Source organism: Lucilia cuprina, chromosome 6, assembly GCF_022045245.1.
Source record: "Lucilia cuprina isolate Lc7/37 chromosome 6, ASM2204524v1, whole genome shotgun sequence".
Classification (NCBI taxonomy): domain Eukaryota; kingdom Metazoa; phylum Arthropoda; class Insecta; order Diptera; family Calliphoridae; genus Lucilia; species Lucilia cuprina.
In genome coordinates, this window is record NC_060954.1 from 22,871,015 (window position 1) to 22,893,158 (window position 22,144).

General features: G+C 28.4%; 1 protein-coding gene across 5 annotated transcripts in view; it reads left to right on the top strand.

Moving 5' to 3' along the window:
• The first annotated feature begins 2,593 nt into the window (after positions 1 to 2,593).
• The window catches only part of LOC111683044 (serine/threonine-protein kinase 10), a 93,507-nt gene continuing 73,956 nt past the window's right edge, over positions 2,594 to 22,144 (top strand). For 2 of the 5 annotated variants that reach the window (XM_046955340.1, XM_046955341.1), the window contains exons 1-4: positions 2,594 to 3,104; positions 3,159 to 3,357; positions 3,425 to 3,735; positions 16,668 to 16,808. In XM_046955340.1, the coding sequence (XP_046811296.1) occupies positions 2,784 to 3,104; positions 3,159 to 3,357; positions 3,425 to 3,735; positions 16,668 to 16,808 (972 nt within the window). In that variant the 5' untranslated portion in view covers positions 2,594 to 2,783. Of the gene's footprint in view, positions 3,105 to 3,158; positions 3,358 to 3,424; positions 3,736 to 16,667; positions 16,809 to 22,144 lie in introns of those variants that run through there. The other 3 variants (XM_046955342.1, XM_023445076.2, XM_046955343.1) reach the window with 3 other exon arrangements.

Below are 22,144 nucleotides of genomic sequence, written 5' to 3' on the forward strand. Positions count from 1 at the left end.
TATGATGCATTAGAAGATGATATTTTAACTTTTAAAGTAAGTATTTCTTTTCAATAATTGCAATCCATTTTGGTCTATTGTCGTTTTTAACAAGATATAGCGTTCTTATTCGATATTAAATGGTGATTTCTTAAAATTTATTTCTTAAAATGCGAAATTATTAATACTTGTACTAGTTTCCATTAATTAAAACAAGTTTTTTGATTCCAATCATCCGTTACACACTTCTTAATACTACCAATAACTGTCAAATGGTGACCATGTCAATAACTTAAACTACATATTCGTTCCGAAATTGGTTATTGTACAAAATAATAAGATTTTTATATTAAACCAGGCTCAACTAGTGGTATGAATACGAATTGAACAATTTTGTACAAGGATACGTCTTAATTTGTTGCTAGAACAAATAAAATGCCCGATCCATAAAACATGGTTATTGTCTCGGGTATATCATGGTATGATAGTAGCATTTTTGTATAGTTTGGAAATCGGAGGATTTGAAAAAATCTGAAATACAGTAGCGAGCACAAAAAATGCAACGCGTGATATGATCTTCGATTTCGTCTGTTTCGAAATAACGGTAATGAGTCCATCTCTTCTTTTTGCTGTTTATTCTCTTAACTCAGAGCTTCCAAACAAGCGAAATTTTGTTTTAATTTCTATTACTTAAAGTAAAATATTTTATATTTGCTGAAAAAAAGTGAACTTTTTCAGCGAGCACAAAAAATACAACGCAAGAAATAGCAGAAAATTTATGATTTTTATTGAGTTTTGAATGAAATTTTTTGAAGAAATTATAGTAGTAGCAGTTAATATATAATCAAAAACAATTATTAAAGCTCTAGAGGATAAGAATCCATGTTTGAAATCGTAAATCGATATGAATCACGATTTCACTTGAGAAAAAGCATAGAAAGGGTACAGATAGAGTTTGTCTATGGAAAACTTCGGCTCATGAAAGAAGATAGTGGACGTTGCTAGTTTCACAAAGGATCATATGGGTGACTATTGGAGTTCACATTGCTCGCCTAAGTTTTAATAAAGTGTAATTTGCTTGAAAAACGTTAAACTAAGAAACCACACATCATTACAGTCAAGAAAAACAAACCCCGTTATTTTGCGAAGCGTATCAGCATTGGTCAAGTGAACAGCGGGTTAAGGTCTTATGTGACGACGTGAGCAAATAAAATTTATTTGGTTCCAATATCAGCAATTTCTTACTAGATGGCCCAGACAAAGACAATAAATTCGTCTAATAGTCACATATGCCGAAAAATCCATTTTGGAGTGATGCAAGAAGCGAGATTTTCGCAATAAATTACTGATTATATGTCAAGCATTTACAGTACCACCTGACCAAAGTTCACTTTTTTATAGCAAATGTAAAATAATAGAAATTGCAATCAAATGTCGTTTATTTGGAAGCTCTAAGTTAAGAGAATAAACAGCAAAAAAAGTGATGGATTGATTACCGTTCTTAAAAATCAGACAAAATCGAAGATCATATGACCCCGCGTTGCAATTTCTGTGCTCGCTACTGTATATGGAATTATCAAAATTTTCAAGCATATATTGTAAGCATGGCTTTTTTATTACTGAATAAATAAATAAATAAATCAATAAATAAATAAATCAATAAATAAATAAATAAATAAGTAAGTAAGTAAGTAAGTAAGTAAGTAAGTAAGTAAGTAAGTAAGTAAGTAAGTAAGTAAGTAAGTAAGTAAGTAAGTAAGTAAGTAAGTAAGTAAGTAAGTAAGTAAGTAAGTAAGTAAGTAAGTAAGTAAGTAAGTAAGTAAGTAAGTAAGTAAGTAAGTAAGTAAGTAAGTAAGTAAGTAAGTAAGTAAGTAAAGTAAGTAGTAAGTAAGTAAGTAAGTAAGTAGTAAGTAAGTAAGTAAGTAAGTAAGTAAGTAAGTAAGTAAGTAAGTAAGTAAGTAAGTAAGTAAGTAAGTAAGTAAGTAAGTAAGTAAGTAAGTAAGTAAGTAAGTAAGTAAGTAAGTAAGTAAGTAAGTAAGTAAATAAGTAAGTAAGTAAGTATTAAGAAATCGGAGTTAAATATCGGATTATAAGAACGTACTGTGTTCAAAATGGCCAAATCCAAGCATAAAAATAAGAAAAACGGTTCTTATTATTTCCGGAGCTAATACGATCTGTATACTTACTTTTGTGACTCAAATTTTGCTCCTATTTAACTTCACCTTAAATGAGAACTCATACTATGTTCACATATCCATGTCTTTAGCGTGTTTTTGGAAAAACTCAATGAGTTGAAATACAACCGGTCACATATTAAATTATCGTGTTTTTAGCTTTGAAAAGTTTTTCCGACTTAAAAATTTAAGATTTTCACTTAAATTACACTAAATTTAATATTTAAACACAATTATTTATTAAATTAAAAAAAATACTAGTTTTAAGGCTGTTGTTTAAGATTCTGAACTGGTTCTGTTTTCACTCGTTCTAGATCTAATAGTTTTTAGAACAAGTTCTAAAATTTTTCCTGGTATCTTTTATTATTAGAAAATAAATATTTTCTAGAGAAAATTATATTTCATCAATAATTTCATTATGTTTTAAATTATTTTTATAGGTTTTAAATTTACAAAATTACATCCAAAGGACATTAATATATAAATATATTATATAGGGAAAGCATATGTATTATAAAGCATATATATTTCCTTATAAATGGATCAGATCTAATCGTATTGGAAGGTCTTCAGAATAATATTTAATACTACTTGTAACTTAAGTGATAAAAATAATCAATAGAAATAAGAATGTCGTTTATTAATAACTTGAAAAAAGTATTCCATTTGGGAGGAGAAGCTAAAAAGAAACGTCATGGCAATAACATAAAAATGGACACTGATCCCGCTGAGATTTGGGAAATTGTTGGTGAACTTGGAGACGGAGCATTTGGAAAGGTTTATAAAGCTCAAAACAAAGAGACTTCACAGTTTGCCGCAGCTAAAATGTGTATTTTGGAGGCTGTTGCAGATCTAAGCGATCATATGGTAGAAATAGATATACTGTCAGAAATAAAACATCCTAATATAGTTGAACTTTATGAAGCTTTTTACATAGATCTGAAATTATGGGTAAGTTGCCTTATAATTTTAATTTTAACAATTAACATTTTTTTAATTTTGTAGATGCTTATTGAATACTGTGATGGTGGAGCTCTCGATAGCATTATGGTTGAGTTAGAAAAACCACTTAATGAACCACAGATTGCTTATGTTTGCAAACATATGACAGAAGGATTGGATTTTTTACATAAAAATAAAGTTATCCATCGTGATTTAAAGGCAGGCAATGTTTTATTGACCATGGAAGGAGGAGTAAAACTAGGTATTTATTCATATTTTAAAATGTTATCGAGTCTTATAATTAAATTGTGATCTATCTTATATTTTAGCTGATTTTGGTGTATCAGCAAAAAATAAACATACCCTTCAAAAGCATGATACTTTCATTGGAACACCTTATTGGATGGCACCCGAGTTAGTTTTATGTGAAACGTTCAGAGACAATCCTTACGATCAAAAAGTTGACATATGGTCACTTGGAATTACATTAATTGAATTAGCTCAAATGGAACCACCTAATAGCGAAATGTCACCAATGAGAGTTTTACTTAAAATTCAGAAAAGTGATCCACCAAAGCTAGATCAACCATCCAGATGGAGCAAAGAGTTTAATGATTTTTTAAAGAATTCTCTTGTCAAGGTAGCTAAATTTTATTAATGTTACTAAGCAAAAATTAAGACTGAACTTGTTGTTTACCACTGCAATTTTAAATGCGTATTCGTATAAATATGACAAAATGATGTACAATTTTAAAAAACATACGAAAATGTGATTTTCGCAATTTTGTTTAGTTTATTAAGTTTAGTTGTATATCATGGTATACATCCTGTCGGAGACCCAAAGGTCCTTTGTGAATCTCTTTAATGAAAGATAAAAATAAGGAATTATGGAAATAATTCAATGAAATTTGCCCCATGATCTTTTATGGTACTGGAGACGAAGATTATTAAAAATGGTTAACATCGGTCCATTATTTCACCTAGCCCGCATATAACTGAACCCGCCGAATATGGCTTTTATGTTCATAATTATGTTGAATAAACTTGTATGTCGACAAAAAGCTGCTGTGACCTTAGAACCTATAAAAAGCGCCTTCAAAATTTCACTTGTGATGTTAGTATCAATAACATGCTCTATTTAAACATAAATTGTAATCAGTAATATTTTTGAAAATTATTACTGATTTTTTTGGTATAAGGTCGGTATTGAAATTTATTTTTTATTTTCTTAATATTTTGAAGGTTATAACCGAGTCCTAAGGCCATTTATAGTTAAACAATACTACTGAATAAATCTATAATACAGTAATAAAATAATTGAATTAAAAATACATATAATGAATATTATAGTGTAAACTTAAATGCATTATTCTGATTGCTTTTTGAAATCAGAAGTGTGTTAATATTCAGTATCATAATAAAAATATGATATTTTTACCATACTCAGTATTGTAGTCAGACAATACCTTAATACGAACAGAAAATAAATTCAAATGATTCTTTAGTTTCTGCATTTGTACCATTACAAATGCAAAAAAGCAAGTAGATGAGTGAAAAGCTAATTGTTTTGTTTTCGTTCTTTCAATTGCATAAAATATATCCTCACATAGCCTACAAAAATCCTGTGTGTAACCGACCCAATTATCCTGAAATTATTATTGAATACTGTCTCATTAATGATTGCTCTACTTTGCTTTTACTTTGTTTATAAACTGTTACATGTTCTGCATAGTATCGAAATACACGCACACTATTGTGAAAATATTCAACAAGCATGTGCACGAAATGTACATCTCACACAACTTGCTAAATATAGAAACGAAATGTTACTCATCTCTCTCGTTGAAAGTTGTGTAAAGTTGGATATAATTTGGCCAAAAATATCAAGAAGATACCGAAATCTACGAGTGATCAGTGTGATTAACTCGAACTTTTACATACAAACAGCCTTTTATGCTTTGTAGATGCGTAGATTTTCGGCTACATTTACGCAACACGATCGTAAACGAACTTCTTAACAAAGGGCGTAATAAATACAAAAAAGTTAGTTGCTCTAAAGCAAGAACTTCTTAACAAAGGGCGTAATAAATACAAAAAAAAGTTAGTTGCTCTAAAGCATTATACAAAGCATATTAATGTCGCTTTGTTTCAAAGTTTATTATAATTTATTATAATTTATGGCATGCATATGTATGTATGTATGTATGTATGTATGTATGTATGTATGTATGTATGTATGTATGTATGTATGTATGTATGTTTGTTTGTTTGTATGTATGTATGTATGTATGTATGTATGTATGTATGTATGTATGTATGTATGTATGTATGTATGTATGTATGTGTGTAAAAAAATTAAAAAAATAATTGTCATTCACTATTTGCATTTTTGTCAATTAAAAGTAAACTCTTCATTGTACTAATTGTATTTTATTCTTGTATAAATGCGTTTTATTTGAATAAATACAAATTTTAAAAAATCACTCATAAGTTGTCTCGAAACATTTGAGACATTTGAAACATTTGAAACAGATCATACATTATTTCGATTTGTTTTTATACCAACCATCAAAAAGATGGGTGAAATCACGATAGGGTCCACACGGTAAGGTTTGTTTGGTATTGAAAATAGACCATATCGGTCCACGTTTTCGGATAGCCCCACGCAAAATCTTTAACGGTCAAATCTGTTTTAAAAAATTCGAGTACAGCGATGAAATTCAACATAAATAAGATTCATATGACCCAAAATCTCCCTACCATGACGATCCGTTCATAATTCAAATTAGCCCTAACGCTCATTAAAAGTACGAGTATTACAATGAAATTCGACATAAGTTTCTTATGAATTAAACCCTCTCTACTGACTTTTATGAGAATCGATATATGGTTAATATAATATCCTCTTTAAAAAATGACTTCAACGCTCAGTACTGACTTAAAAATATGAGTAAAGCGATAAAATTCGACACACATATAAGTTTTATACTAGTTTCTATTATTTACCATTCTGGAGTTATAGCTTTATTTGTTACCTTTTGGCCAAAAATTTTCATATTTACAAACTTTAAGCGGCACGTTTATTAATTGAGCTAAAATTTCGGCTATTTCAATATCTGGAAAGGGGAATAATTTGTTGGGGAGATTAAGACATTTTTTCTCCCCATATAAGTTCCGGTCAGTCTAGTGATCATGATGGTATGGGAGCTTTCCTTTTATGGCATACGGTTTGATTGTGAGTATATGAGATTCGGCACAGCCGTATATAACACTCTCACTTGTTCACTCTCAACTCGATTGTCTCTGTTTTTTTGTATTTGTTTGCTTTTGCAGTTGTATTGTAATTTATAGTTGATCAACTGCGTTTTTATTTTCGGCCGGACTTCAGACAACAATCATAAAATAAACGCACGCATGCAGATGTCTAATAAATACACTGATAAGTGTATTTATAAATAAATAATACACAGTTTTATCTCAGAATCAATCTATGGTTCATAATGCAATGTCTGTCTATCCATAATTTTAAAAGGTCACAATAAATTAATAGAGTAATAATTTCACTTTTTTTATTTAAATCAGACTTCAGAATTAAATATTATGTAGCTACTTTTGTATTTTTTTTTTAAAAAGTAAGAGCATTATAGTTTACATTAATATGGGAAACAAATTAAAGACGGATGTCTATATTAGAGCTAGCTGAAACCGTAGGCTGATTTCAATTAAACTTATTGGGAAGATTTTCTTGACTTTACAGATTATGTCCACTAATAATAAATCTGGCTTTTTATATTACTTTCAATAAAAATTAAAATAAAAGATAATTATATTTAAATTATTATAATTATAATTATAATAATATAATTATATAATAATATATTCAATTCCAATATTCAATATATTCAAATTTCGAAAATTTCGGATAGACGGACTATGGACCAGAAAGTGATGTTTTAACAAGTGTAATAGAATTTATTACATATGTATTTATCATTAGCTAATGTATTATAAAGAAAAATCGTTACATAATCTCTATCGGCGTTAAAAATATTAAGATTTTTATATATCATTGAAATTAAAAAATACTTCACTATAGCTCGAAAACATATCGCTTACGACTCATAATGAAAATAAAATTATTTGTGTAACCTTTGACAGTCAATACCTCGCTTAGCACACACATTTAATTCCTTTTTTTAAATGGTATTCATTTTCATTTAGCTGTCACTTATATTCCTGGGCTTTTAAATGAAAATTATAAGTAGACTGACAACAATACAATATTCGAATTAAAGCATATTTTTTAATATTTTTTTTATTTTGCTTAATATTACATATTATGAAACAAAGAATAATAAGAAGTTGGACTATGACATTGTTTTACAACAATGACATTTCCTTCTCTTCACAGACGAGTTCTGTGTAAATTCAACACACTTGTGAGAACTCAATTCTCTCACAATACTTCAAAACTTTTTCGCGAAAATACCGGGATAATAGGACTTGAACGACGTTTTTTCACAAACACATAACTATTTTTTAATTTTTTACACAATTTTATCGCATTTAACAATCCGAAATATTTTTATTTTTCACAAACTAAAAAAATATTTTTTTAATTTTTTTGACAATTAATTTTTGTGTGTTGAAATTAAAATTGACAAAACAAAGTTGTATATTTTGGTATTGAATATGAAAAAATTATTTAAAACAAACTTATTTTTTTGCAAAAAAAGAGATTTTAATTCCGAAAAATATATTTATTAAATGTTTACTGATTAGATGTGGGCAAAATAAATTAAAAAATCTGCGAATGTAGAAATTTATATGTTATTTATTTTTCCTAAAATTTTTATGTACGATTTTATGCAAGTATTTATGTTTGGAAAGTGTGGTGAAAGTGGTTGGAGCTCCAATACTAATACAAAAATTCTACCAATACATATTTAGAGTTAGGTACCGAAAGACAACTCCTTTACGTGCCAACTGACAAGCCCCATATTCTTATTATTATTTGTTATTAAACAAAGAATATGAAGAAATTGTGGCTTGTTAATTTCCAACTCCTAAAGGAGTTGTCATTCTAACTCTAAGAATGTATTGGTAAAATTTTTGTAAAAGTATTGTAGCTCCAACTACTTTCATCACTGATTCCAAACCTACATAGTTGCATAAAAACGTACTTAAACATTTTGGGAAAAAATATAAAATATTTAAATGTGTACTTACACAGATATTTTTATCTTTTTATTGCACATTTGATCTGTAAACATTTAATAAATACATGTTTTATTTTTTTATTCCATTATTTGCAGAACATAATGTTTATTTTATATTTATTTCCTATTTTCAATACCAAAATTTACAACTTCCTTTTCTTCTAGCTTTATTAAAATTCCTCATATATGAATTGTCAAAAAATTAAAAAAATATATTTCTTGTTTATAAAAAATAAAACTATTTCGGGCTATTTAAAGATGTGAAAATGGGCAAAAATAAAAATGTGTTGTGCGGGTAAGAAAATGTGTATGAAGGTAAATTATCTTCATGTTTTCGCGTAAAAGTTTTGACGTATTGTGAGAGAGTCGGACTTTCACCAGTGTGTTGAATTTACACAAAACTCGTCTGTGTGGAGAGGATATGTTATTGTTGTAACGATTATGAATTAAATGTTTAACCCAAGCAATATTTTTAATTCAATTTTTGCTTAATGTTACATGCATGCGAGAGGTATCTTGACGCGGTGCGAGGGCCCTGTGTGTGATGCGGGCCGTTTTGGTAGGTCCACCCATGCTAGAGGGGCTCATGACGAGCACATACTAAGAACTACCCATCCCACGACTTATAGCGTCTGTTTTTCCCCGATGGGTCGGCTATCAGTTCTTGCATCTGTCAGAAGGCTATCCTAATCATTGTGATAGAGGCCTCTCTGACTCTGCAGTCCGTCCGGGGTTTAATAAACCCAAGTCCAACTGTCCGTCTCCTCAAAATCCATTAGCGCCTGTTTACCATAGTGGTCTGCAATAACATCAATGCCTGACAGCAAGTAAAACATGCACAACCGTTTTTCGTCAACAAACCATGCCCCGCATATCCTGTAAGGGGCCTTACAATCCCCGGTGATATCTTGACATAAAGCTTGCAACAACTATAAATTTACAAAAAGAGAAAAAATATAAGCATTTATTTTTTACAAACTTTCGTCACAATTTTCCAATACATTCTTCACAATATTTTTATGAGTTTTTGAATATCTTTTGTATTTGAGGAGAGATGGTCCATTGAAATTTTTGCGTTAAAATAAATGCAAAATATATATTTGTTTAAATTTATAGTGGTTTTAAACTTATGATTAAGACAAAGTGTTAGACAAAAATTTGTAATACTCCGTATACACGATACAAATATTATTCGTGCATTCTGAACTGTCAAAACGAATTACGAATGTGTCGCGAAAACGGGTTAATTGGCTTTTGTAATTCAGAAGTCGAATTAAGTAATTCAGCTCTTCGTATGAACTTGGTATAAATCAAAGTATAACAAGTAGTCCGACTCTCATATACAGAAAATTACTCTCTCACATCTACGAGTATCGTGTGAATTCGACTCTCTTGTGAGAAAGTTAAACTTGTCAAAACACTTAAATGTTTAACTTACTTTTCTGGCCACTTTTAAGGATTGTACGCGAAATTACGGTTGTGCACATAAAATCTGTAATTTTTTAAAATAATTTTATCGCACTTTTCACACAAAATTTTGTTTAATTTTCTTAAACTAGAAAAAAACTTTTTTTCTAATTATTGACATTTAATTTTTGTTGTTGTTGAATTTTAATTTACAAACAGAGTTTCAATTTTTGGTATTGAAAATTCGAACAAATTTAAAATTATAACATTTTTATAAAACTCTGTGTGTTTATAATGCACTAATATTTATATACATTTTTGTTACTAACACATATGTAGAGTTAGGTACTTTTTCACTAACACTTGCTTAGAGTTAGGTACTGCTGACAAAGAGTCGGACTACTTGTTATACTTTGGTATAAATGATGTTCAATGTATTATTTGTTTGTTTGTTTGTTCTTTAAGTTACTTAGTTTCGAAAACTAAGATTTATTTGGCCAGTAATTAAAATTATACAACGCCATCACCAATTCTAGCTAGAAAAAACTAGCTCATATGTTCCAAATTAAAAACTTAGGTTAAGTTAACACGATTGCACATGGCCAATTATGCACCTCAAGAAAAACTGTAACTCGGTACAGTTATCTGACGTCACACATTAGCCAATGCTGTTTGAAACGTAAACTCGAAGGCAGAGCAAAAAGGACGGCCTGATTACCCTTAAGCGATAATGGCAACGACGCACGACGGTCTTCCTCCACCCAGAGCTGAATTACGAATGTTCAATGTATTAAAAATATATTTAAAACGTTTTGTGGTTTTTAATTCACACATATTTGACGCGATATACTAAAGTAACCTTTACTAGTGCAAAATTGTTATATTGTGTTATGCGTACGCATTAAAGACAGTTCTGAAAGAATTCATTATCTTAATCAGTTTGCGACACTCTTCTTTCGTTGTACATGTAAAGTTCTCCAAAATTTCTACATTCGTTAGGGTTTTGATTTTATTAAGGTTCAAAGTTCATAAATTTTAATACTTTTTTCAACAAGCATTAAATTAGACATAACATATTTTCTAAGTTATAAATCCGATTTTTATTGCCATAGTATTTTAATATTACTTTTATTAAAATATTATAGTTTTAATACCAAAATAAATTTATTTATTATCCCATGTTTTGTATTCCTTTAGCAAAGATAGCTTATTGTGTCATGGCAAAATATAAAAATATCAGAGTGTAACAATAAGGGAATCTCAAAAAAAATCATCTTTTAGTAAAATTACTCGCATCATTTGTTTGGAATTTTTCAGATTTTTGTTGTGGTCATCAAAAAATAACATAAAAAATTTTGTAATTTGTATGGAAATAATGTGGATTTTTTACTAAAAGCCGATTAATTTAAGTTTCCCTCATTGTCCCATTTATGTTTTGTTAATAAGTCTATAAGCTATTGGTGGTGGAATAAAAAAATGGAAGATAACTTAACCTTATCGATATTATTATTATTATTGCGTTAAAACTATAATATTCTAAAAACAAGTATGAATTTATAGTCGGACATTGCCGACCATATGATACCCTACGCCAGTCAAATGTCAAATTGTGGATTTTTTTTTTAAATAAAGCATTTATTTGTTTTATTGTGAAATAGTTTTACTTATTGTTGACAAAAAAAGAGATTTTCTGCAAGAGGGCTCATAGGGGAAAAGGGATAAATGTGGTCCTATCCTTATAATTTTGGTTGATGAATTAACGTCTACTTCAAAGTCATTTATGTAGATTTTAATAATTTTATTAGTAATTATAAGTTAATTTTGTCCTACAAGTCATTATCCGAAGGGGAGTTTGTATGGGGGCTAGGGTCAAATGAGGACCGATCACTATATGTCATTTATTGTTCTATAAAACTATATTTTTGTTGATTTTTGTTAAAGTAATTATGAGCCTAAAGGCCCGATTCGGGGGTACGGTTGTATGGGGGTTAGGAGAAATAATGGACCGATTTCAACCATTTTCAATAGCGTTCGTCCTTGAACCAAAAAAAGAGTATGTGCCAAATTGCTAAATCGACTCAGAAAGTGATTCTGAGGCGATTGGTATATTTAAAGGTGGGTCTAGAAACCAATATTTTTGGATGTTACAAACTTCAGCACAAACGCACAAACTCCCCACTATAGTGGTGCAGGGTATAAAAATATGGTGAAACTAAAAGACATAGGATTTAATTATGTGAAAAGCGATTAAAATAGGATAAATAGTTTAGAAAATATACGACGTCAAATTGAATGCTTATTGAAGAATATCATAAAAAAGTTTTAATTTGAACTTCAGAAAAAAACTAAACAGTAATAAATTTGGAAATTTTGGACAACTTTAAATTTTATATTTATACAAGAATATGTGTACCAAGTTTCAACTAAAACGGAAAGGGTAAGGTACAAAGCCAGTGCGAAAATTTTGAAAATGGCCTTATAACTTTATTTTAAGGTATTTTCAGACAACAATACTGAGAATTAATACTTGTCAAATGAAATCTACTAGATTTCGTGTATGTGTAAATAGGGTAGAAACAAAATTTGTAATTTGATTTTCAAAAATATTACTGATCTTTTGGCAATTCTATATCTTTTTATTTTTAATCGTGTATGCATTTTACAGATTTTACAATTAAAAACAAACAAGTAGTATTAAAATTTTCTACAAATATATGTATTTTCAGACTGATTTTTTTAAAATTCGAATAATTTTATAACAGCTTTGTTCTTTTCTAGCTAAAGAGAATATGAAATGAATTTTTTCTTCGTACTTGTAAATTTGTAAATTCGTATTAAAAGTTCATTCTTATAAATTTCTATGGAAATTAAAATAAATCTGAAAAACAACAATCACATTTGGCAATTTTTTCTATTTGCCAGGAAAACATGTTCTGGCTAAAAGTTCTGGCAAGGAGAAAATATTTTTAATTCTTAAAATCAGTTGTAATTCAGGTCTGAGTTGGGGAAAAACTCTCACATCGTTTTTATCTCTTAAGGACAATCAGGCTATTGCTTGTTGCCCAGCTTTCGACAGAGAAACTTCTCACACCCGCACTAATTTAATGCATTACTTCTTATAACTGTGTGTAATGCGTGGTTATGTTTTTAACTGTTAGAGATCATAAAATGCTTATTATATAACCTAGTGGAGAATAAAATATAATTTTAATATAATTAAGTTCGTTTGGTTGGGTTTCTCCAGACACACGTGTGATAACCTTGACCTAATTAAAAGTAAAAAAAAAAACACAGTGTGACGACAAATAGTCTCATAATCTTCCTAAGGGCATTGCTACAATCTGCAATCTGAATGTACCGTGTGACAATTAAAGCTCTGAAAGCAGCTTAACTATCAACATAAATAGTCACAACCTATGATTCCGTATAAGTTCGTCGCTTTTCAAATCGCTACGATCTCTTCTTTTTATGTTGATATCAGCGATATATTTGGTTGCAGAACCCAATTCTTTCCTATTGAATTTTTACATGTGTAGTAGGCATTGATTCCTTATCTCAATGATCCTCTAGGGTAGAGCTATTCCACCCCACCTTACCAGGAAGTCCTATAAAGATACAGTGACCCAAACCCAAAATCGGATATGTTTTCTTTAATATTAAATAAAAATTATTTTAAATTTACTTTTTTCAGATTTTAACTATTTGTATGATTTAACTGGTATACTAGCACATTCTGAAACAAATTTGCAAAAGTTTTCTTTTCTTTATTACTGTGATTTAAACCCAAAATCGGACATAATTTTCAATTATTTAAAATTAAACAAAAAATATTTTAAAAATTACTTTTTTGAGATTTTAATTATTTGTATGATTTATGTGGTATACTAGCTAATTATTCTGATACAAATTTGCAAAAGTTTCTTTTTCTTTATAGAAATATTCTACATTAAAGAAGACACATAAAGTCAAACGCAAAATCGGACAAACAATTTATGTTCAGATTTTTCTACGATTTTGCATCTTTAACATCAGAATTGTATCCAGTTCTATTCTATTGTGTATTTCATGATGTCTTTATGAAGATAGATCTAGGCGGTCTAGGACCTATAGAAATAAGGCAACTTATTATTCGAATAGGATGAAATATGTACCAAATATAAGTAAAATCGTAGATAAACGATTATATTTGGTACATATTTCCTATTTCATCCAATTTAAATAATAAGATGCATTTTTTCTATTGTTCCTAGACCGCAGTTGGATCTATCTTCATAAAGACACCATGACACCACAATAGAGTAGAACTGGATAAATTTCAAATGTTAAAGATGCAAAATCGTAGAAAATTCTGAACATAAATTGTTTGTCCGATTTTGCGTTTGACTTTAAAATTTTTATGTATCTTCTTTAATGTAGAATATTTCTATAAAGAAAAATAAACTTTTTCTAATTTGTATCAGAATAATTAGCTAGTATACCACTAAAACATACAAATAGTCAAAATCTCAACAAAGTCATTTTTAAAATATTTTTTTGTTTAATTTAAAATAATTGAAAATCATGTCCGATTTTCTGTACTGATTCTGTATTAAAACTAACATAAAATGTTGAAAAAAAGAAGAAAAATGGTTAATTAATCGATTTTTCGAGATACAATAGACTATGTTTTTAGGCATTTTTAAGTGTAATATTTAACTTTAGTTTTTAATTTTTTCTTTTAGATGAAATTTAAGACTTTGAAAGATCTTCGAATTTTAAAAGTATTTTAAAATCAGGTTGTCACCTTTGTCTATTTCTTAAAAAGTACTTTTTAAAAATGTTTAAAAAACTGTTTTTTTTTAATGGTCAAAAAAATTGTATTTTAGAAGATCGGACTATGCAGATTTAAATTGTATTGTATTGATGTAAGTGTAAGAAAACATTTCACAAAACAATATTCATAAAAAATATTGTTGGTATTTTTTGGTGACAGGTTTTCGTATATCGAATATATTCGACATTTAACTTTGACCTTCTATAACTCACTAGGGAAAACTTAAATTCAAAAAATATTATTTTTCTCGGATTCAATATAATCAAATTATCTTAAATATAACTTTTCAAGTTTTTTTTCTCGACATAAATTATTGACCCTGAAAGGTTTAAGAGTTATAGACAGATAAAACTGTTTTTTCAAAAAGGCCTGAATACCCCCAAAAAGTTAAAATTTCAAGTGAAAATAAGCTAAATTTCTATAGTTCAGGTCGTTACCAGAGTTTATTGTGCGAATTGAACCAAAACACCATTGAAATACAAATTACATTTCGAAATTTCTGGTACATCGGACATGTTTCTTATACAAATTAAAGATTTCCGCCCTACTTTTTTCAACCAAAATTAGATTTGGAATATTCTATGATTTATTAGAAGATTATTTAGAATAAAAAATAATGAAAAATTGCAACAATTTTTTTCGCAAAAATGTTTGATAAGGGTTTGGATTGATTTTCCGAGATTGCAATTGTCTTCCTTGATCCAACAATTTTTAGACACAAGCAATCCAAATCATTCTTACGATGTTCGCTTAAAGGATTTATAAACAATAAATATACTTTTTTTTAGCATTTAGAGACTTTTTAAGCACGATCTTCAGATATTCTTTTTGAAGCACTTTTAAATTTTACCTAATCAATAAAGAAATCAAATCAGTCAGTAGCAATTACAGATGCCCTACTAAATGCTAAAATAAGAAAGAGACAAATTTACAAATTATGTTTGTAGTAATTGTAAATTATATAAAGTGCGTACAAACGAATGTCTTAGGCAAATTTGATTTTTTTTCTCCGGAATTGCTACTAGTGAACAAATCTTTACAATTTTATTTTATTACCCAACAGAAAATTTATAGCTTACTACATTGCTACCCAACAGAAAATTTATAGCTTACTACATTGCTATTGTGTTGCTTATTTTGTATTCGAAAGTGCTTACAAACTTACACACACTCTGGCTTACTTTACACAGGGTATGGCCGCTTGAAAATGACACACTAACTGATATACTTGGTTTGCGATATTGTGTGTAGATTATACTTTTTTATAATATACTTGTGTGTTGAAAAGTAGCTATTCCTACATTCTTATCGATATACCTAGTAAGTAAAATTGTTTCTACAGCACCTTCCTAGCTCGAACACAAGTGTATCAAAAAGTATCTACAACAACTTTCTAGTTAAAATACATGTGTATTAAGAAGTATCTAAATATGTATGTTTTTTTTAAATGCTACCGAAATACATGTATCTACAAATTCATTCATACGTAAAAGGCCATTTCAATCATCACTATAGCATGATCCTAATTGCAAGCAACAAATTTTGCTTAAAATTCATCTAAACATTGAAAAAATGTTGATCCAAAAACCATTTTTCGATAAATGAAAAATTTTTTGTTGATTAAATTACAGCACACTTGATTTGTTTATATTTTAATTTTCTGTTCCCATATACAATGTTAATCACAAGTTATTAAGATGTAATGCAAAAAAAAAATTATTAAAAATTTAAACTTCATATCCAGATTTTATATACAACTAAATCAAATTATAAGTAACACAAAGTAAAGCACACAACATTGGTTACAATTCCGAGTACTCTGAAAATTTTCTGTGGGGTATTTTGTAACGAAGATTAAACTATATCGTAAACTTATTTTCATGAAACACTATTTACTTTCTTTCAAAAGTTAAAAAAATATGTTGCGTACAAACGAATGTCTACTACTGTATTTGAGTCCGGTTAAGGGTTTTTAATATTCCCGAGGGTTAAGCCAAAAGTAGGCTTTTTGGTAAAACAATATTTATTTATTATTGACTTATATTCTCGACAACATTGTAATTGCATTGTCTCTTTTTTGCTTTTTTAATATTTTTTAATTAATATAATAAATGTTTTCCTTTTTTTCTATAGGATCCACAACTAAGACCATCTACTGAAGCGTTGCTACAACATGCTTTTATTAATCGTGAAATAGATGCTAAACCATTAAAAGACCTATTACTGGAGTATAGAGCTGAAGTGGTAGAAGAAGTTGTTGATGATGAAGCAGAGGTAAATATCCCTAATATAAAAATTTATTTTAGATTATAATATACAAATATTTATTTGTATAAACACAACTCAAATGATGCGTATTGATAAACTAAACATGACAAACGTTCCTTAATACAAAAAATATTTATATTTCTGCTACGTGTAAGGAACTCCCTTTAGTAAATAATCAGATTAGTTAACCTATGTATATACATCCACCTTAAAGTATACCGATCGGATCAGAATCACTTCCTGAGTAGAATATGTGACATGTGCGTCCGTCGGCCGGATGGTAAACTTTGTGCGCAAGCCACATACCGCAATTTTTCGATCTAAACTTGTGCACAAGTCACAGACCACAATTTTCCATTCGTTTGCATAGCACCAATACAATCCTAATCCTTGATCAAAAAAGTTAGTAAACGAATTTCAGTTAAAAATGTGTTATAATATATTTTTTTAAACAAACTCCTTCGGCTGCATATATACAGCTAAATCTATTTTTTAGCGACATCTTTTCAGAACACAAGCACATTAGTTATCATATGTTCTGTCAAAATCAAGTCATCACACATTAAGGGAGGATACGGATGAATTTGACAGCCTCTCTTTTAATTATTTAAAAAAACAAGCGGGGATATATTTTTATGAAAAGCCATCTGAAAAATTACACTATGCTTAAAAGCAGAGTATTAAAATACTCAAACCGTTCGGCGTTTGTAGGTCAAACTTTTATGTTATCGGTTATTGAATATTCAATTCAATACACAAAATGCACAAATTAATTCATAACTCTTAAACGGATCATAACAAAATAACAATGTTAGCACTATTTTTTAAACTGCCAAAATTAGATGCAAAAATCTGTGGAACAATGTTGTAAAAATTCCTAACGAACACTTTGGAAAATTATAAGAAACTACGTCCAGAAAACAGGTAAAAGTGCGCACAATATGTAGTATTAGGTATATATCTTCGGATTTAATGTAGTATACATTCCCAACTAAAGCTAACTTAACCATTTAAACGCACTCGATTTGAAAGATTTAGTTCTATTTTATTTTGTTCATTAGTGCATCTCAATATTGTCAAATTCTAATATTTCCGAAATTTTCCTGAAGAATTATAAACTCAAATCAGAATTGAAATATACATACATATGTATGTATGTACTCAAAAATGTTGCTATGTAAAATATGTCGCTCAAAATCAGTTTTTTTTTCTGTAGATTGCAGATTTTCTTATCTAAAAACTTTCAAAAGATATTATAATTTAAAAAATTGTCCAAATATTTTTTACAAATTGTTTTAAAATAAATTAATTATTATAATAGTATTTATACTTAAGCTGCCTACACACTATAAGGGAAGTCATTAGATTTTTATTTCATATTGCCAAAACAAAATAAAATGAAAAATTGGAAAAAACGTAAATTTTCATTTTGTCTTTTTTTTGTTTGAAATTTGTTTCTATTTTTATATTTTTCTTTGTTTAAATAAAAATAAAACAAAAAAAATTTACACTATAATATTTTTAATTTTATTTGAAAATATTGACGTCATGTTACTGAATATTACGGTGTGTAGCTAGCTTTAATACTATTATATTATATATTGGAGCGGGGGAGCCAATTAATAATCACATTAGTTAATCTAAAAATAAATTTAGTCTGATATTTATCTCTTTTGATGTTTTTAAGTAGAAGATTAAAATTCGCAGTGTTGCCATACAAAACAGCAGAAAATGTCACTGTTTGTCATCAAAACGATGCATGTTTAAGCAAAAAAGATAATTTAAAAGTAAATGTAATATGAAAATTAAAGAAAACTTAAATTTAAAACAAAAAAATATAATGTGAAGTCACGATAATTTATACTAATCAATAAATTAAAAATTTAAGGGCCAATCTTAAGGTGAAGGATTTGGGATTAAATTAAAATTAATCCTCGAAAGTTGTTTTTGAATACTCAATCAGCTAATTTTGTTTGCTAGTTTAAGCGCCCAATGGAGGTGGTTTAAACTTGAGCAAGAAATGCATATGCAGCTGATTCACAATATATTTTTTTGTTTTAATTTAATTTTCTTATTACATTTACAATTGTCTTCTTTTTTTCATAAACATGCATTGTTTTGGTAACAAACAGTGACGTTTTCTGTTGTTTTGTATGGCAACACTGCCATGTTTAATCTTGTACTCGAAAACATCAAAGGGGATTACATCAGAATCAATTTATTTTTAGACTAATTGGCATTTGATTGTCAAATCAAATACCCGTCCTTGAATAATTGAGACCTAGTATGGAAAACATGAGTTAAAATTATAAGCAAAATATTTATGTAATATTTAAATTATTTTTAACACTCGCGCATAGATAACATACGTAAGTTTGTAGTACATGTCCCCACATTATTAATACTCATCATTTGAGCTACGAATAAGCATAAATTCAATTGTAAATATTTTTAAATTTCGCTAAATGTAGTTGCTGTTCATTGAATTTTACCGTAGCTTTGTTGCTAAATATGTAGTACTTTGTCTTCGAATTAGAGAAATCGATACAGTTTTATTTGTTTTTATTTTGCTACTTATTAAAATTAATTGGAAATCTATTTAAAAAATAAAACCAGGAGTGAATAAATACGTGAATGCTTTGACTATAATGTAAAAACATCCAATTTAAAAATGTCGCGAATTAAACAATATGTTAACATTTCTTAACAGTATGTATACATTAGAGTTTGAATTTCTGTTGTCGAAAAATTTCCGCACCAAACTAATTGGCATTTGTTCTATATTCTTTTAGCTTTTTTATTATATCCCCAATACTGGACCAATTTTACTAGCTTTAAATAAAAGCATATCTTATAGATAATCCAAGATTTGGATTCTTCGGAAGATTTTTCCCAAAATAACTCGCGAATGCGATTTTCATTGTTATGAGGACACATGAACTCTTTTCTATATTCTAGTAAAAAAATTTACAACAGAGTCTCATTTGGCTTCCGTCAGTTCTTGAGATAAATTTCCGACCGACTTGATATAAATTTAAGGAATTTTCGCTCACATTTGGGGAAGTAATGAATCAAATTTTCTCAGATGAGCATTTTGGCTTTTCATTCTTTCTGGTAAAAATTATGTAAAACAAAATTAGAGAAATGCAAAAATATATCCATCACGCGAAATTCTAGACTACTAGACTAAATATATTATGAGTGTGCCTTGCAGAAGGTGATATTTTCAAAAGTTTTACGTTTTGTTTATAAATCTTTATTGTGATCCTACTGATATCCATTCCATTTGGGGGACCATGGAATGTCTCTATTTTGTTTTACCAATAACAATCTCACCTGAGAAACAATTTTATGTTAATTTTAATTACAAATAAAATAAAAAAAAACAGTTACAATTCATCACTATCAATTGAAATAAACTACAACTAGAACATAAATACGACTCATCCTTAAAAATGTTTTGTAATATTTTTTTAAATAGATGACATTCTTTTTAAATAATTTTTACTATAATAATGTGTTCAATGTTCAATGTTGTGAGTTGGTACCTAAAGGAGTTGTCAATCGGTACCATGTATTGGTAGAATTTTTGTATAAGTATTTATAAGACCAAAGTAGTTTTTGTCGTAAGTCGGAAATTATTGTTGCAATCCGCAAATAATTTGGTAAGGATATTTGGTGTACTAAGGTACATTTTTGAGGAACGAAAAAAATGGGTCCATTATTGCTCATAAAAAATAACGGTACTTAAACTTTATATTAGAACAAAATAATTTTAAGATCAACCATAAGATATTTTTAAAATCGTTGAAAACATTTAGTTTTTTGTAAAAAATAAGGAATTTTGTACCTATTTTTGTTAAAAAGTCTGTAGAGTTAAATCGAATGTCATTTTTAATTCTCTAAGTCAGATGTATTATAAATAAGATTGTTGTTATTCCGATTAGTGGTATAAGTATTTCTAAACTGAAATTTTAGGTATAAAACCTAATTTGAATATCTTAGATGGTTTTCAATTTCAAGGCGCATGAAGGAAAATAAAAAATTAACCTAGAAATCCCTTAAAAAAACTAGAATAAACTATAGAAACTGAATTTTTCGCTTTTTGGAACCCTTATAATACCAACAATCAATTTAAGATTTTTTCTTTAATTTGTCTAAAAAAAATTGTAATACGTTCATAATACTTTCCCAAATTCAGAACAACAAACACAAATACTAAACGTTGTGGCCTTTTGTTTTCGGCGGTTAACTGTTTCTTATTAACAAGCAAACGCAACGTACACACAAACAAGCACAATCTGAAAGTTGTTGTTGTTGTTGTTGTTTTCGAGTGTCTGCATATAATTTTTCGAGGAAATCTTCAAAGATTTTTATTCATATCTCCGTTATTCATTAACCGATATTGCTAATCTTAAATAGGAAACTTCTTGAAAGCATTTCAGATAGAATTATTGAAGACTGAGATGCCGAAACTATCTGAGGTCTTCAGAAAATTGATTTTAACACACACAGACATACCGTAGATGGACATGGCTTAATCGACTCCGCTATCTATAAGGACACATACTTTGTAGGGACGGAATATTATATTGTAGAAATTACAAACAAAATAACAAACTACCCAGCAAAAAAAAAAAAAAAAGAACTTCCAAAGAAGCGAAAAAGAAGTAGAATTTACTCAATGGAAATACTAAAAAAGACCTGAAGAAGTTATGATTTTAACACAGGCTTGTCATAGGGGGATGTCCTTTTTATTTGATTCTAAATTCACTACGTCTGAAGTGATTCTGAGAAAGTAATTTCTATGTTCTTTTTTTAGAAGTTATTAGGAAGTGAAATTTGGACTCAAATAATATTAACATACAGTTATGTGAAAAATAATAGAGCCACTTGTTGTTCTATAAATTTAATTTTTTTTAACGTGTACAAAATGTTTTTAGAAAAAAAATTTTTATGCATTTTTAGAATGTCTCTTTCTTATTGTAATCCCGTTATTTTTTCTGTAAATGAAGCAGCATTTATAACTATATCAGTGTTTGTATGTAAATTGAAGAAAAACAAGTGTGAAATAAAATAGAGCCAACTTTAAAGTTAAATAGAATATCAAATTAAAAAACAACTTCTTTAATTTTTTTTTGAAAAGGTGAGTAAAAAGGCAGACTATCTTATTTCTATTATAATTAAAAAAAAAAAGATTGAAAAATTACTCAGCAGAATGGGCAGAGGAAAACGTAGCGTGGAGTCCCGAAAATTGATAAAAAAGCTTCATCAAGAAGGTAAATCTCAAAGAAAAATAGCTGAATTTATTGGATGTTCAAAGAAAATGGTAGAAAATGCTA